This window comes from Poeciliopsis prolifica, unplaced genomic scaffold (genome assembly GCF_027474105.1).
Source record: "Poeciliopsis prolifica strain line A6 unplaced genomic scaffold, Auburn_PproV2 SCAFFOLD031, whole genome shotgun sequence".
NCBI classification, from domain to species: domain Eukaryota; kingdom Metazoa; phylum Chordata; class Actinopteri; order Cyprinodontiformes; family Poeciliidae; genus Poeciliopsis; species Poeciliopsis prolifica.
The window spans coordinates 5,280,245-5,296,969 of record NW_026562406.1 but is presented as its reverse complement, the minus strand read 5'-3'; the positions used below and the strand labels follow the sequence as shown (position 1 = coordinate 5,296,969).

At 38.6% G+C, this 16,725-nt stretch overlaps 1 protein-coding gene across 6 annotated transcripts in view; it reads left to right on the top strand.

Annotated features, from left to right (window-relative positions):
* pbx3b (pre-B-cell leukemia homeobox 3b) overlaps window positions 1-16,337 on the top strand; it is a 75,110-nt gene extending 58,773 nt beyond the window's left edge. Inside the window, exons 4-11 of one of the 6 annotated variants that reach the window (XM_055050732.1) lie at window positions 231-421; window positions 2,784-2,919; window positions 3,772-3,801; window positions 8,801-8,966; window positions 10,458-10,535; window positions 10,974-11,086; window positions 11,900-11,989; window positions 14,643-16,337. In XM_055050732.1, the coding sequence (XP_054906707.1) occupies window positions 231-421; window positions 2,784-2,919; window positions 3,772-3,801; window positions 8,801-8,966; window positions 10,458-10,535; window positions 10,974-11,086; window positions 11,900-11,989; window positions 14,643-14,735 (897 nt within the window). In that variant the 3' untranslated portion in view covers window positions 14,736-16,337. The remainder of the gene's footprint in view (window positions 1-230; window positions 422-2,783; window positions 2,920-3,771; window positions 3,802-8,800; window positions 8,967-10,457; window positions 10,536-10,973; window positions 11,087-11,899; window positions 11,990-14,642) is intronic. The other 5 variants (XM_055050733.1, XM_055050734.1, XM_055050736.1 and 2 more) reach the window with 5 other exon arrangements.
* The last annotated feature ends 388 nt before the right edge of the window (window positions 16,338-16,725 follow it).

Sequence of the window (16,725 nt, the reverse complement as noted above, 5' to 3'; positions counted from 1 at the left end):
TCATCAGAGTCACATGAGCACTAAAGCAGTCTGCCAAAGTTAATTTGATGAATGAAAAATTGAAATAACTGTTGGAAAATCAATCTGTGTGCTTTCTGTCTTTCTTTCATTCATTCTTTCTTTCTTTTATGATTTCTTTCTTACTTTCTTCCCTTCTCTCATTCTTTCTCACGTTTTTGTGAGTGCAGATGACTCACTTTGGTTGGTTATGCTGTTCTGTTCCCTTTCAGGCATGCAACGAGTTCACCACCCATGTGATGAACCTGCTGAGGGAACAGTCTCGCACGCGGCCCATCTCGCCCAAAGAGATCGAGCGCATGGTGGGAATAATCCACCGCAAGTTCAGCTCCATCCAGATGCAGCTGAAGCAAAGCACCTGCGAGGCTGTCATGATCCTGCGCTCCAGATTCCTTGATGCCAGGTCTGTGGATTGCGTATGTTTAGCGTACGTGTGTGCACTGTGGATATAAAAAGACTCCACATGGCTGTTGAAATACCACATTTTCGTGACCCGAAGAAAAAAAAAATAGACCATGAGAAATCGTTTTAGAACGTTTTTCCCCGTGCACCGTGATCTCTATTGTTTATTAATCAACTGAAAAATACACCAATTTCAAGTAAAAGCCTGATTGCATAAGTGTGTGCACCCTTAAAATAAGACTGGATGAAGTTCCTTTTGATTCAGTTTCAGCAATTATCGATGGTAGCATATCTGCAATCAATATAAGAGAATTAGCTTTTAATACAGTTCAGCTGTAGATTTTACTGACGTTGACAACAATCACGTTTGCAAAGAGATTACAAAAGACTAAATAATCTTGTTGCACAAAGGTATCAGTCAGGAGAAGAGTACAAAAAATCCACAACAATGGCTTCAGAAAATATAAAGTCACTGAAAATGGATGTTTCTCCATAACTGATTGAAAAAAACTTGTCAGAGAGTAACAAAGATATATATATATATATATATATATATATATATATATATATATATATATATATATATATATATATATATATATATATATATATATATATACAGTCTTTTGAATTCTCCATAGAGCTAAACTTAGACTTGCCAAAATTTCCCAAAACCCTAAAATAATAATGCGTTATGGTGGAATTAAAGTCATATTAGAGTCTTTAGTCTCAGTTTCTGACACAAAAAGAAAACACCACATCATCAAGGAAAACCCAGTGAAGGTTACTTGAATTAGTCTTTTTTTCTTACATTGTATTAAGTCAAGAGTATCAGTCAGTTTTTGATCCAGAACTCTCAGGTGTCTGCAGGAAACCTGAAGAAGAAGCATTTCATTTTTCCACATTGCAATAAGTTCAAGCACCGCAAATCAACAAGAAAAGAAGGAGAAGAAAAAAAAGTTTGGGAATGGTCTATGTAGAGCCCAGAACAAAATCTGACAGAAAATCTTTGCGGTGCCCTGAAGAGGGCTGTGCACAAGAGACACCCTCACATCATGATAGATATGGAGAACTTTTGGAAGTGAACATTGTCAAGTCGTAACGTTAGATGCCGATAGACTCCTACACATTAAGACAGAACGCATACATCAAATCAAAATGTAATTGCAAAACATCATGTTAAAGGTGTACACACTTAGGCGACCAGAATGTTGCAACTTTTTTTACTTTCTTAGGTAAAAAATCCCTAACAGATTTGTTTGTTCTTCAGTATTTAATGTCACGTGTCACATTAAATATGGATCAATTTCAGAAATAATTTATCTTTATCTTTTTTTTTTCTTTTTCTTGCATTATAAAATCCTGGGATCTGAAAAGGAGTGTGTACAAGGATGTGTGTATGTGTGCATTAGGTACTCAAAAACTTCCTCTATGCTTCTGTGTGACCCACATAAGCAAAACCCAGCGGGCGGGGGGAGTTCTCGCAGACTTTTTGTGCAGGTCTGAAGTTATTCTCGCCTTTCTAGCACAGCACACAGTATGAACACCGCAGAGATGCATGAATTTAATTACACCCATGTTCCATGCATTATCCATTTTGAAGACAATCACGGCCCCACACCTGAAAGCAGTTAAGACCAAGTGAAATGCGGGCGAGTCATGCGTAATGGATGGAGGGGAGGTCATCGGCAGGTGTTGTGGATTACTCTAATCACTAACAGTAACCATGCAGTGTGGAGCTACGCCGAGAGCAGCACAAGTTCTGGCCAAACAAGCCGAGTGGAAGCACATTTGCTGCCTGCCGCCGCTTGTGTGGAGCACGGTAAACAAGGCAAAATAAGCAAATGCTCAACAACATGATAAGTAGTGCCCTTGGGAAGGAAGTGGACCCAGATCTAGTTAAGAGTTTTTCTTGTTTCTGCCACAGAACCCAGGGCTGTGGCACTTCAGGAGCAATGCTCAACTGTGCGTGCCGTGATTTCTATAATGCACCGAGATGCACTACGACTGGGCTTTGGCGCTCCATCATGAAGCCCACCCATCCGCTGCACTAAACTCTCCACATTACACGCTTGGACTGGGGATTGGAGACCAACAGACCAAATTAAACATTGTATGTGTTTTGAGACAGCGCATTTTTGTGTGGGTCAGCTTATTGAAGTCCGAGTTCGCTGGTTTTTTTCTTATGCGCGGGACACGATATCCCTCTCCCAGAGGCCCTTAACAACAATTCCTCATTATTTTCACCATTTATGTGTGAGACTGATTGTGCAGTCCAAAAACAAATGGACGGGTTCACGCTGGTCTCACTAACAGGCCCTTTTTCTCAATTTTTTCTTTTCCCTCCTTTCCTCTCCACTCAGGCGAAAAAGGAGAAACTTCAGCAAGCAGGCGACGGAAATTTTGAATGAATATTTCTACTCGCACCTCAGCAACCCATACCCGAGCGAGGAGGCTAAGGAGGAACTGGCCAAGAAGTGCAGCATCACCGTTTCCCAGGTGGGTAGCACTCCTCTTAACAGTGGGCTGCTGGGCAAAACGAGGTGGGGGAGCCTAGAGGGATCGTTACAGTGGGTCACACCAGCGAGACACAATGTCCTCTGCTAACCTTGACATTGTGACTGCCTAATGATGCTTCAGTCAAGGCCAGTCCCAGTCAGTCAGAGCAGGGCCACGGGGAAGGGAGGCCTATATCATCTTAGCCTCAATCATAGCAGTATGCTGTCCTTCCTTACTGTGGCTCCCCTGACATTTTTCCTTCTCATTCCCATCCACCATGTTTCCTTTCTCTCTCTCTCTCTCTCACTCTCACTCTCTGTCTCTCTGTTGCCCGGTCAGTCGTTCAGGTCATAAGCTGGGGAGATAAAAATGGCATCATCCATTACTTTAAGAAAAGCAGTTAAAGGCTGGTGCTTTGAAACTCTGGGTGAAATTGGGTATTTATCTGTATGTTTTCCCTTCAAGTGCCCTGGCAGAAGTTTGCTAATTCCCTGTTATACTTTACACTTAAATATGAGGCTTTCCCTCATTCTATATATCATAGCCTCCTCATTGGGTACACCTGAAGGCAATATCCCTCACATTTAACACCACTCAAACCCAGACACATCCAAAGTATTATTATTCTGTGCTCTCCTTTCCTTTTTTCTTCCTTTTTTTTTGTTCTGCTGTGATTGTACTATAAAGATTTTTATCCTCTGTTGTTCTGTGGCTGTCCTCATGAGACACAATAACATGGAAACATGAATCTATACAATTATCTGCAGTGTTTTGTGTGTGTGGGGAGGGGGTATATTGAGTGTAGTCGTGAAGAGTCAGATACTGTAAAAGCCCATTCTTTTTTGCCTTCAGGGGGTGGGAAGCACCATCACAGTATCACAGGTATGTCATAACCTCTCCTGATCAAATGTTTTCATGTTCTTTCAACCTCCTTTTGTTTTTTTGTTTCTTTCTTTCTTTTTGAATGTCGTAGGCTTCCAGTTTTCTCCACTGCACAGAACCTTTCCCCTCCCCCCTCTCACACATGGACCAATGCTAATGTTAGATAAAAAAGAAGAATGTGAAGTTTGACTTTACATTTTGAAAAGTGAATGACAATATTCAGTATTTGCCTACAATGTACCTGCAAGTCTCACAGATCTATAATTGCATCACACCCACGTAATCACTGTGTGTAACAATGTGTCACATTCCTCTATAGCCATTTATTATCATGATTTATTATTTTTATGTTTTTCCGTTTTTTTTATTTTATTTCAATTAGTGCTCCAATTTATTTTTGGTTTGTGTTTTTCTCCGTGTTTCTCCAAACAGGGCTCTGTTTCTTTGCACTTGAGTGGAAGATAACATTTTCTAATATATATTTATTTTTCTTTTTAAACTACGTGAACTCAGATACTATTCATAGGGTTCCTCTTGGTGAATGCATACCAGACAATCCTACTGACTCATTTTGGTTGGGGAATACTAATACACTTAGACTTTAGCAACACTTTTCAGAAAGCAGTTTTATTGTTATTTCAGTTTATTTCAATAAACTGATTGGGAGCCTAGTTGTGTAAATGGGTGTCTCAAAGGGCAAAATTGTCATTATTTGGTTAGTAATGTATAACTAGGTGTACAGTCAATTGTGAGAATGTGAGTTTTAAGTTTCATTTAATGTGGGGATACTTTCTAGGTTTTAATAGTGTGGGGTTGCTTAGATGATTGTATCAGAGGAGCAGGAAATCATAACTATTTTATCTTCTACCTGCTTCTTTTTCAACAATTTGTGTACAATTTCATGTTAATTGGCATGACTAATTTATTTTTGTTTTTCTTCTATTTTGTTTTTACTTTTTCTGTTTGAAATAAATAAATGCAAACAAAAATTATAATAAAGGTTTTTGACATATTACTAGCAATATTTTGAACAATCTTTGATCAGGGTAAAAAAAATCGAGTTTAGCATTGCCAAGTGTATTCATTACTTGCTTTTATGCCATCTTAATTCTAATAGTAAAGCAAAAGAACCTTCAATTATCCTACTTAATATACTGAGAAATATTAAGGTAAAGTCTTACCACTGTATTTAGTTTGAACTAGAGAAAATCAAAGGCAATCCAGGTTGATGAACAAATCTGTTAAACGTTCCTTTAATTTACCACCAGATAATGCTAGCATTATTAAAAGCAGTGAACAGAATAATTTTCCTAAAGTGTTTGTACTGCATGCAATGACATGCAAATAAGAAATAGAAAATACAATGAGGTTTAACTGGCAAAATATGAGCTGCCAGTGATGCCACGGACATGGAGCCATATCACAATACCATCCTACATTCTGACTGGTATTGAGCCAAAACTCTGAAACCTCGACGTAATGCTGGGCATATAGGTAATCCCTCACAGTGACTGAACCTTTTCAGAGTCACAAACTCACTGTGGTCACGTTGAAGCCCTGGCTGAGTCATTTTTCAAACTCCATGTTGCTCTTTTTTGTCCTGCTTTGTTGATTGCGCACATAGTTCATTAAGTAAACACCATCCGTTGTGTTTGGTATGCCAATATCACTCTGCGGCTTTGCTCGATGCATCATCGCTGATGAAACACCCGGCATCAGTTTAGCAGTGATCATTTAAAATGCCTGCAATGTGCAGAAGTCATCCCAGGCAGAGATCCTTGCTTTCAAATGCGTTTTGTTTCATGGACTCTTAAAATGCCTCAGTCTTCAAAATTGCTGAAGTTCAGTCAGAGCTTGACACCTCCTCAGTGGCTCTGTACTCGCATACTTACTTGTGTGTTGCAAACAAGAGCATGGCATTGGGCTACTTTCATCCAAGACTTCAGAGGCCAGAGTTGATACCAGTTTGTGACCGGATCTCTTGACACGATTCCTAAACCTTTTTTTCAGTTCAAACATCAGTTATTAATGTTTCAAGAGGCATGTCTTTTCTAATCTTGGGTGACAATTAATTTTGGAGAGAGCGCTCTGACAGCCTTTTGTATGATTTAAAATAAAATGATTACAAAAATTACAGTAAAGGGTTATTTTATTGCTGTAGATTACATAGAGAATTCAGGGGGCAAGTTAATTAGGCAACAATAATTTTTAATTATTTACAACAGCTTCCCAGTCTGTAAAAATTGTCATAATTATACAACATTATGTCTTTGCAACATATATGCATTGACTTGTAAATGTTGTGTCTTTTAGGAAGCTCATGTTAGGCACTGCAGTCACATAGTCTTACTCTTTTTTTTTTTTTCCAAACACAGAAGTGAAGTGAATGCACTGCCTCTCATGAGACTGAAGGGAATTAGTTCTGCAGATTGGGTTTTGCTTCACAGCTTACACTGCAGTGCATTTGCTCATTGTTTAGCTAAACTTGAGGATACCTTGAGTGATGGCGTACAGGACAGAGAAATGTGGAGGAAAAAAGAAAAAGAATTAAAACAAAATTGGCATTGAAGTGAATTTGGTGACCGTTTCCTATATTGCTGTAATAGCATGTTCTAAAATAGTGGCTGGATTACTCATAAAATAATTTTAGAAATATATATGCATATAAATATAGATTTTCCTTTTCATAGATGTTGATTAGTTTAATGCACTGCATGAGCATTTTGTTAAATTAAGCAGACTGATGAGCATTAGAAGAAAATAGTGTGATTTTTGTTGGTTCGTGGCCACAATGTGAGCCATCTAAATGAGCGAGAATATTGCTCGGTGTTTGTCCCTACAATCTACTGTAAGCAGGTTAAGTAAAAAGGATGATGGCCAGGGCTTTCATTGCTTCCAATTAAACCTTGCTTGTTAGTTTAACCTCTAGGTAAACCCATCAAACAATTGATGTCAAGGAAGCCCTGCCAACTGTGGGCCTCGCCTGAATGGTCATTAATTTTAATTGCCTAGATATTAAAGATTTAGAGTGCAGAGACGTGCGGGATAGAAATGATCTGATGTCCTGCAAATCCAGTCAGTTTTTACACCACGGCATTGGCGGACTGCTAGGGATATTAAAATTTAAGCACATGGGTGGAAATTAAATAAAGCGTCATTAGGGGCAGCTGCTCTTTGGCTGGTCCAGCCGTGGGCTGCAAGGGCCTGAGAGGGGGGCTGCAGCACAGCGACAAGACACTCTAATTTATAGGGCCATTAAAAACAAGCATCATCTCATTATTATTCCGCTGTTATTGCAGAGCCAGCATTTGCACATAAGGTTCACTCCTCATGCAACTTTTCAGTGTATGATTGTGGATGTCATCATTCCAATAAAATTAACACTTATAAGCCTGAACTAGATGTGGACCTAACCAAATTTTGACATTAAAGGTTGTTTTTTTAAAAAATTATTAATTTTGTGAAAGTTTGGTTCTGCATTAAAACAAGCTGAAATAAATGAAGAAATGCACCACCTGGACTTCACTAGTGGAAAATATAGGAACCTCTCATTGAAAATATTGTGTACAGATTATTGTGGTTCAGCTGGTAGGAAGTTATTTAACCCCAACTCGTTCTCTTAAAGAAATAAATCAAAACGAGTAAATAAAATGGGCAAGTTTGGCAAAATAAATAAATAAATAAATGTTAAAGCATTTGCCTTCTGTATGATTACGCAAAAAATCTCAGCTGGTGGGTCAGAAATCCTCATTGTATAATATTGACTCACAATTTTTTTTCTACAATTTCTTCAAAAATTCTAATCAGCAATGTGTTAAATGATCCTAAATGGTTTTATTTTATGGAGAAAAAAAATATTTTTGCCTTTGAAATAATTTGGAATAGCTGATGTATAATTTTATCTGTAACATGTTATTTAGATAAACAGCTCTATTTAAATAAACATGCACCTTATAGCCTTCTCAGTCTTTATAGAGAAAAAATGTGTATAAAGAAGGAAATCCTGGAAGTATGCAGCAACACATGAGGGAGGGGTAGAACTATGTTACCATATTTTTCTTAAAGTTGGAGAAAACTTAAGTCACTCTGGAACTTTCTTTGAAAACGCTTAAACCTTCATATCGGTTGCATAACGAGCCACAGCCAACATGTACGTTTGTAAAAACTTTGAATGTTCTAACAAAATCTTATCGCCACTTTTTATTTATTTATTTTTTTAAATTGATCATTGTATGTGACTGCTACTCATAGCTGCACGTCTTTACTCTCCTGCACATGTTTACACATTTTAATACGAGGCAATCCTCCAAGTCACCAGTCACGCACGCATACAAACACACAAAAATGTTCTGTTGTTTTAATGTCATGCCACATTACATAGAACATATAATTATTAGTCTTCATTAAAGCTTCAATAATATTTTCAGACAAGTTGATCAGTTTGTAATTTTTCTAACTCCTCCCCCTCTCCTTTATTGGTACTTATGCAAAATCTGACATGTTGCCGTACACAAGCTAAATATCTCACAGCTTTATTTGCCAACTTGTTTTATTATATTTACTCTGTGAAGAATCTTTTTTATTTGCATAAGGTGTCAGTCAAGTAGTCACTGAAACGGGATCAGGAAGCATTCTTCAGTGAACAAAAATCTGAACGTTTCTAACTTTTCAGCAGCCTCTGGAAACAGTCCAGTTAGAGAAACTCTGTCACACTGACTTTAATGTTAGTGCAATAGGAGCCTCCTGTGTTTTCATTTTGTCAGGAGACAAATGTGGGAGTGTGTCATGCTCCTATCCATGAGAAGACACAAGTGGCTCCTGATTACGGCTTAATTAGCTTGTGTACCCGGCGGACATCACCGCAGAGGCTGGGAATTGGGTACTTGATGGACCCAAACATGACATCTTGAAACAATCACACTGCTGAATGCACGCTGCTGTGGCTGCTTGACGTCTGACTCCTCTTGCTCCTCCTCCCTCTGCTGTCTCCCGCACACAGGTATCCAACTGGTTCGGCAACAAAAGGATCCGGTACAAGAAGAACATCGGCAAGTTTCAGGAAGAGGCCAACCTGTACGCCGCCAAGACGGCCGTGAACGCGGCACACGCTGCAGCCGCTGCGGTGCAGAACAGCCAGGCCAACTCCCCCACCACTCCCAACTCCGGTAGGCATTCGTACGTCTAAAAAAGAACAAAACAGAAGTGAAATCAAATAAAAGCTCTGCCCTCAGCCTCAGTCCTAAACCTGCTGCCTTTCTACCACACTCACTCATGCACCATTCACACTGGCAAGAGTGACAGGCTCTGCTTCCAGCTTGGGGATCACAGTGTCTCCTGTCTATAAGACAGTTGATGCCAAGCAAACTCATGCATAAAGAGAGCGTTCCTGACTTGTGAACCGAGAACACATGTTTTTTGGGGAAAAGAAAGAAAAAAAAGTGAGTGTATTCAGAACGATGCCATGGGATTTGTTTTCCCTTGACTTTGTCAACTTCTTGTCATTTGTAAGGTAATGGTATGCAGTTCCACTGAATAGTTTGAGATTTTCCCCCCAAAAAGAGCAAAAAACAAAAAAAACAAAACAAAACATAATTGCTGGGGGCATCTAATTAAGAGTAATACGAAACTACGTGGAGTTTACAAGGTTTGCTTTTATGTGACACTTAAATGTTTATGATCATCAAAATCATTTTTACTAGTGAATGCGAAATAAGTTTTCAAATGGTGATTTCATTTATCAACATAAAAAAAGACTGTGACCTGGATGTTCTGCTGTGAAGAAATAAAAATATTGATCAGAAATAAAATCACAGGCATATTTCAGCACGGAAATTGTCACAAAACTATTTCTGAGGATTTGGAAATCCAGCAAACCACAAACCTTATCGATGGAGGAAACATGGAACGGCGAAGGAACTCAGAAACGAGATTGGACAAAAAAAACGGCTTCAGTAGAAAAGTTCCTATGCAAAAGAAACACTGCTGACCAAAAGAACACAAAGGCCCCATCTGTTTTCAGTTTTTTTTTCCTGTTTCTTTCTCTGAGCATCTTGACTGATGAAAAATTGTACAAAAGTGTTATTGTTTTAGAAGGTGTATGTCCTGTTTCATCTGGTGTGAAGCTAAGACAAAGTTTCATCAGTTTGTCATGTTAAAGTGAAGAATGTATAAAAGACCCAAAAGTGAACAAGATTTGATTTGAAGTTGCCTTCTTAACGACCAGACGTAAATCAGAGTAAGACGGCGTGGCATAACCTTAAGCAGACCAGAAATCCATCGCGATGTAAACATGGCTGGCACAACTTTTATACATTTTAGGGTTTAAAATGTTTTCCTTTTTTTTGTTTGTTTTACATATGACCATTGGCTTGGATAGCATTTTCTCTTTATTAAATGAAATCATCATCGGAAACAATATTTTGTATTTCTAGTTATCTTTTTTCTTTTGTGCTAGAAACACAGATTCTCCCTTGCATATGCTAAATCTGAAAGGGAGAAATACTTTTTGACAGCATTGTATATTTATAAGAAATATCAAAATAGAGCCTGGATGCTTTCGTCCACGTTAATAAGTAATGTTTGATTGAAATTGGACTTGGCTGACCTGCGTGGGGATGTGGCGAGCTTATGAAGTGGTCCCTTTTTCTTGCACCCAGGATTCCAGATGAAAGATGAAGAGTTTCAGCTGGATTCTGCAGAGAGCAAAAACACTCTTTTAAGCAACATGTTTACTGGTACTGCTCTTTTCATAAGCTTCTTATTGTCTTTGTCATGTACCATACGATGCCTCCCTGTCAGATTTTAGCCTGGAAGTAGCTGATGTGGAACAATTGGGAGCTTAGGCGACCCAACCACATGTAGAGCCGGTCCCCCTGTGTGTCGTGTGATCCTCATCCCATTTGTGTTCACCACATTCCTCATGAGACATTTGGTCCCGCTGCATTCCGTACCTCCTCCGTTTGGCTCCTTTGCTTTCCCTTCCTTTGCCCCTGTAGTTGCTTGCTTTGTGGAGACTTTCTTCTGTGTTCTCGTCTGCCTGAGTTGGGTTTTGTTTACACAGACGCACGCGTGCTGCGAGTCTGTGTCGCTTGTGCGTGGGCGGGGTGTGTGTCTTGTGCTTCTCCCGTTATAGACCTCTCATGTTTTCAGCCACTTACATCTTCCCTTTCCAGGTTCTTCGGGTTCTTTTAGCCTCCCAAACACTGGGGACATGTTCTTGAGCATGCAGAGTCTGAATGGGGATTCTTACCAAGGGGCACAAGTCGGAGCCAATGTACAGTCGCAGGTAGGATCAACAACCAGGGACAGTTCCTGAGATGCCACCACAGAGAGCTGTCCTTGTCTTGCCTGTGTACTGAGCCATCCACAGTGCAGTCTGAAGCACATTAAAACCAAAAATAGAAAATAAGGGAAAAACCATGCCGCTCCTGCGAGGGGCAGCTCAAATTACCCAGTGAGGCCTCCACTGCTATCCGACTGTATGAAAGTGTTTACTGACTATTTCGCTTTGGATGGAATATTTTGGTAATCAAAATATAATCCCACCCCACTGCTACCATGCCAGGAAACAGTTTCCTGGTTACGAACGTTTTGTGAATGCATTTGGCTTTGACTTGGGCTCTTGGGTTCGGTATTGGGTTTCTTTAGTACAATGTTTCCCCTTTATTTCCTGTGCCGTGTTGCTGTCCTCCTGTCTCATTGTGTTATCGTATATTGTCAATGTCTTCCATCCTGTGAGTTTATTATCAATCTGGAAAGTATTAATTCCTTCAAAGCAACCATTACATATGTGCTTTGTTGCTTTCGTTGATGCTTTGATTATATTTTTTTTCTTGTTTATCAACCCAAAGCAATAGCCCAGAACAGTACATCTGAGCATGCTTGTTACATTGGTATGCTTTATTTCTTAGGATGATCTGTTAGCTGTGTTAGCTAGTTAGACCTCTGGCTGTCTTGGGAACCTGTTTATTTTTATTTTATTTTTTTCCAAAAGCTTTTTATTAGCACCTCTTGCTTCACCTAGCATGTTATGCAGTTATGTCCAAAGTGGAGAAAGACATACATTTGACCAGTTTCTGCACTTTCTCTGTCCCTTTAGGTGGATACCCTGCGCCATGTTATCAGTCAGACGGCAGGATACAATGATGCTCTAGCAGGAAACACCATGTATAGCCCTCATGTCCTAAATGTAAGTTTAAACTCCAATGGCTAACGATTAAACTGGTTTGCCTTCTGTAGTACTGCTTTTATCATCGACTACTCTGAAAAAGTTGGATAACAATATCAACTGTCTTGCATTGAGAAGTTATTTACACAGAAATCTTGCATTATTTACACAGGAAATTAAAGTTGGAATAACCGCATCGTCAGTGATCTTCCTGTGTAAATGTGCTGAAATAATGTATCGTCAAGTAAATGTAATTTTACATAAAAACGTCAAGAGAGGGAAAATACTACATGCTTACAACATTTTAACAAAATCTCACCTTAAAAATATTGAGCTTTATCTTTAACATGATATTTTACATCTATTCGATAAAACTAGAATTGCAAAATTTCATTTGTTTCCCCTTTCAAAAAGTGATTTGTGTAACGTTAGATAACGTGAGTTGTCACTTCATCACCTGAAATTATTGTATTCACCATCACTTTGTCTCGGAAGATGAATTAGATGAAAATAAAATAAATAAGTCTCCTGCTGCATATTCTTCTGCATTTCAGCTGTTTTGAAATGCTTGGGAGAATTTTCCACGGATTTCTCCTCATTATAAAAAGTGAACACGTGATGGCCCGAAGCCTTTCTCAGACATGAATTCCATCTTTCCTGATGAGGTTTGATATGGCGCCTTTTTGTAAAGCAACGCATAATCTGAAGCCATTAGAGTAAAGATTAATTTTCTTGATGAGGGAGGAAGAATAGTGAGGGAGCAAAAGAGAGAGAGACAGAGAGAGAGAGAAATGGTATCCGACAGCTTTCTCTCTGCAGTATATCAGAACCGCTCCCTTTGCATTGTTACTGTATGCCTGCTGGGTAAAATGCACACACACACACGCACGCACGCACACGCACACATTCTCAAATACCACTCGGAGTTGAGGCATCAAAATAAAATAACACATTTAGTTCTTACTGAAAATTACAGGAGGATTTCTGTGAAACAGAATTAGCATGTTTTATGAAAACAAATAGTGGCAGTTGTTTTTTGTGGTTTTTTGAGAGTTCAGGGTTTTAGTTTTGTTTTGGCTTTACTGTTGCTGTATCGCTGTAAGCTATGTCGGCATGTCAGCTCTGAACAAGATCAAGTGTTTTTTGCGTTCTCCAAAGGTTTCTCACTTCCATGTGCGTTGTGGACCTCATGGTTCACCAGAGTAGGCTGATGCTCCAAGTAAACACTATTTAATATCTGAAAATAATATGAATATTAAAATAAAAAAAAAAACAGAAAAAGGTGAAAACTCTTGTAGCAAAGCTCCGTTTTTCTCCTTTTTTTTTTCTATCAGCAACAATCCGCTTCTTCTACATGCATTTGCAGAGACTAACCTTTAGCTTTGTTGATGGTGACGTAGAGAGATCCAGTAAAGGCTAGGTCATGCCTGGAGCAAGGCATAGTCAGGCTGGCTAGGGCCGGCTCTCTTGGAGAGGCCCTGCCTTGTCACTTCCTCTCAGCTCTCCCCACCTCACCCGGCCGAGCCCTCCCTCTTCTTGACTGACAGGAGAATATGTAGCGACAAGCTGTCGTCCGCTGCTGAAATCTGCTTAGACACTGATTTCAGGGACTACTCCCATTGGTTCGGACAAGAGACAAATTTGTTTCCGGGGTGTCTCTTTGCTGATGCGGCTGTATTGCAATGACCGGACTACTCACATGGCATCAACATGTCTGGAGATGCAATTCCCCAAATGTGTTTGCCATCTTTATTATGTCTTCTTGAAAGAATGACTTCTTGCTTATTTTGTATTATTTTAATATCAGATACAGAAGTAAATATAGAATGCAGTTTTACAAAAAAATTGTCATTTATCAAGGAAATGAAGCTTTCACATTTCTGGAAGGGCTTTGGCCCACTCTTCTTTATTATGCAATTGTTCAAGTTCATCCACATTGGTGAGTTTTTATGCATTAACCGTTTGTATCACAGCATCTCAGTGAGATTAGATTTGAACTTTGACTTGGCCACTCAAAAAACTCTTTCTTCTTTTTTTTTCTTAAGCCTTGAAAAAAAAAGGCTTAAGAGGCTTTAGAGGTGGACTTCCAAAAGTCCACCTCTAAAAGTCCACTTTTAGACTTTTAGAGTCCACCTCTAAGAGAGGAGAATTTATTTTTATTGTTGAATCCTGAACAGAGATCTTAACTGAGACAAGAAATAAAATGTACAACACTTCTCCATGTTTTTTTCCCCACTGAGTCGCAAAACCTTAGAGACGGTTTGGTAATTTGTTTTCAAATTGAAAATGTCTACATTTATTTCTCATTTCTCTAGATTGAGGCACAATGGGTAACTTTCATGTTGTCAGAATGGTTCGATTTAACTCATTTCTTTCTTTTTAGCTGTAAGACAGTAATCAGCCCTGGCTGTGTCTACTAAAATAAAAAAAAGCACAAAAAATGTGCTTAGTCATACATACGTAAACATTAGTTTAAGGAGCTTGTTCCGATTATTTAATGAAATCATCATTTGAAAACTGAAATGTGTATTTACACCTAATCCTTATGTTGTCCATGAAAAGGTTTCAATATGACCGGATGCATGAGCTGTTCATGCTCTCTTCCATCTCTGACCTGCTTTCTCGTTGCAGCAGGTCAAACTGAAATCTCATCGTTTTTCCATTTGTCTCCTAGGCTAATGGAGGATGGCAAGATGCAAGGACTCCATCTTCTGTGATCTCTCCGACAGAAGGGCCTGGAAGTGTGCACTCGGACACCTCAAACTGATTAATGCATCTTCCCCTGCAGCGCAGCATGGACTTCTTCATTTCCTGTAAAACAGACAAGGACTTAAAAAAAAAAAAAAAAAAAAGAGCAAAAGAGTTTTCCTTAAGATTTCCGGTGACTGCGGTGCACACGTGCACATGTCATCCTCCATTACGGACACAAAGTGTTTCCTGATCACTCAGACTTTTTCTTTCATGAATCGACTGTAATCTCCATGCTTTTGTTGTAGTGGTAAACATGCAGGCGTACAAATACAAAGTCTCTCCCCAGAGCCCCCCCTAAACCAAACATAATCTTCCAAACTTTCAGGACAAATATCTCCAGCTCTGCAACGAAAATAACCGGATGACATTTTATGACATTTTAAACACCCGATCGTTCGATTGTTGATTTGATAGCCGCTCTCCATTTTGATAATTGAGCGCTCTTTCGTTTCCTTCAGTTAATGCAGCTGTTTCTTTGACTCTAATGTGCTCGCAGTCTTGTCCGGCGACTCGACAATGCTTGACACTGACGGCTCAGTGGCAGCTTCGCGGTTACTTCTCAAGATTTATTTTTGTCTCACAGCTGTGTACATGAGTGCGAGAAAATGACTATTCAAAGTGTGGAACATAAAGAAGCGTAATTGATTGCTTGACTAAAAACGTGACACGGTTCCATATTTTATAATTTGACGTTTTGTTGTGTACATATGTAAACATTTCTTTTGTACTGCTTATGGAATCAACAAATCTCCCCTACTGTAGATCATTCTGACACGGCCTGCAGGAGCCCGCCCCATTACGCTGGAAAAGTTGTACATAATATAGCTGAAGAGTAATTAAAACATCCGACCAATCAATGCGCCACTTTCTTACCTCATTCATAAAAACCAGTCATTTGAAACATTTCCGTAGCTTAGAGTGCTCACTTACTACCTCTAAACAATATCACCATCAAACCTTTTCTTTTCTTTTCTACTTTTCTGGTCCTTATTTAATGGTTTAATCTACTTATTTTTGATTACATCTCACAACAGTGTAAACTCTTCATTCCCTATGTAATCTAATGTATATTTTAATCTTTTAATAAAATTGCGTTGCTGTACTGCAACTTAAAATGAAACAAAAAATAAAAATAACAATATTAACACAATGGGGGAGGGGGTTGGACAGTCAGGGAAAGGGTGAAGAAATTCTTGGTTTAATGGCTTTTAACGAGGGCGGGGGTGACAAACGCCAAACAGTAAAACTGTTGTAAATACTGAAGAAGAAAAAAAAACAAAAAACATTTTGAATGTTGCTCATCTTGTTACTAAATCATTCAGAAAAAAAAAAAATCACGATAAAAACTGTAATGCATAGAGGTTTCAGTATTCAGAACTGTACATTTCCAGCTCTGTTCAACAGGGTGCAAGACTTCTTTTTCTCTCTTTTTTTTCTATTGTATGTGATTCTGAAACTGAAAAAAAAAAAGTCATGACAAATAATTTGTGGCAGTGATTCTGATGTATTAAAGATGTTTAGTGTTACTTTCTAACCAGACTACACCCTGGACAGAAAAGTCTTCCTTGTGGTAGTTGTGTAATTTCAAACATGAATAAAACTTTTTGCTTTCATGACACCAAGGATTTTCACTGTCTGTTTGTTGCATAAGTGGGAAAGCTTGATGTATTTTTTACCTATACCGACCTGCAGAAAAAACAAAAATTAAATTGATAATGAAAGTGCACAAAGTTGATAAGTTCCTTCATTTGATCAACAACAAAACAGTGCATTATGTTTATTTTATTTTAGAAGAAAAATTGATGTCAAACATCACATATTATGTACTTTCATGATGGTATTTTTACCTCTTTAGACTTTTCAAGTTTTATTATGCTAAAGTCAGAATTTTATTAGGATGTTTGTCATAGACCAACTCAAAGTTGTAGTTTATTGAAAGATACAATATTTATTTTTTTCACAAATAAAATCTGAAAAGTATGACATGACATACCTCCTTCAATTGG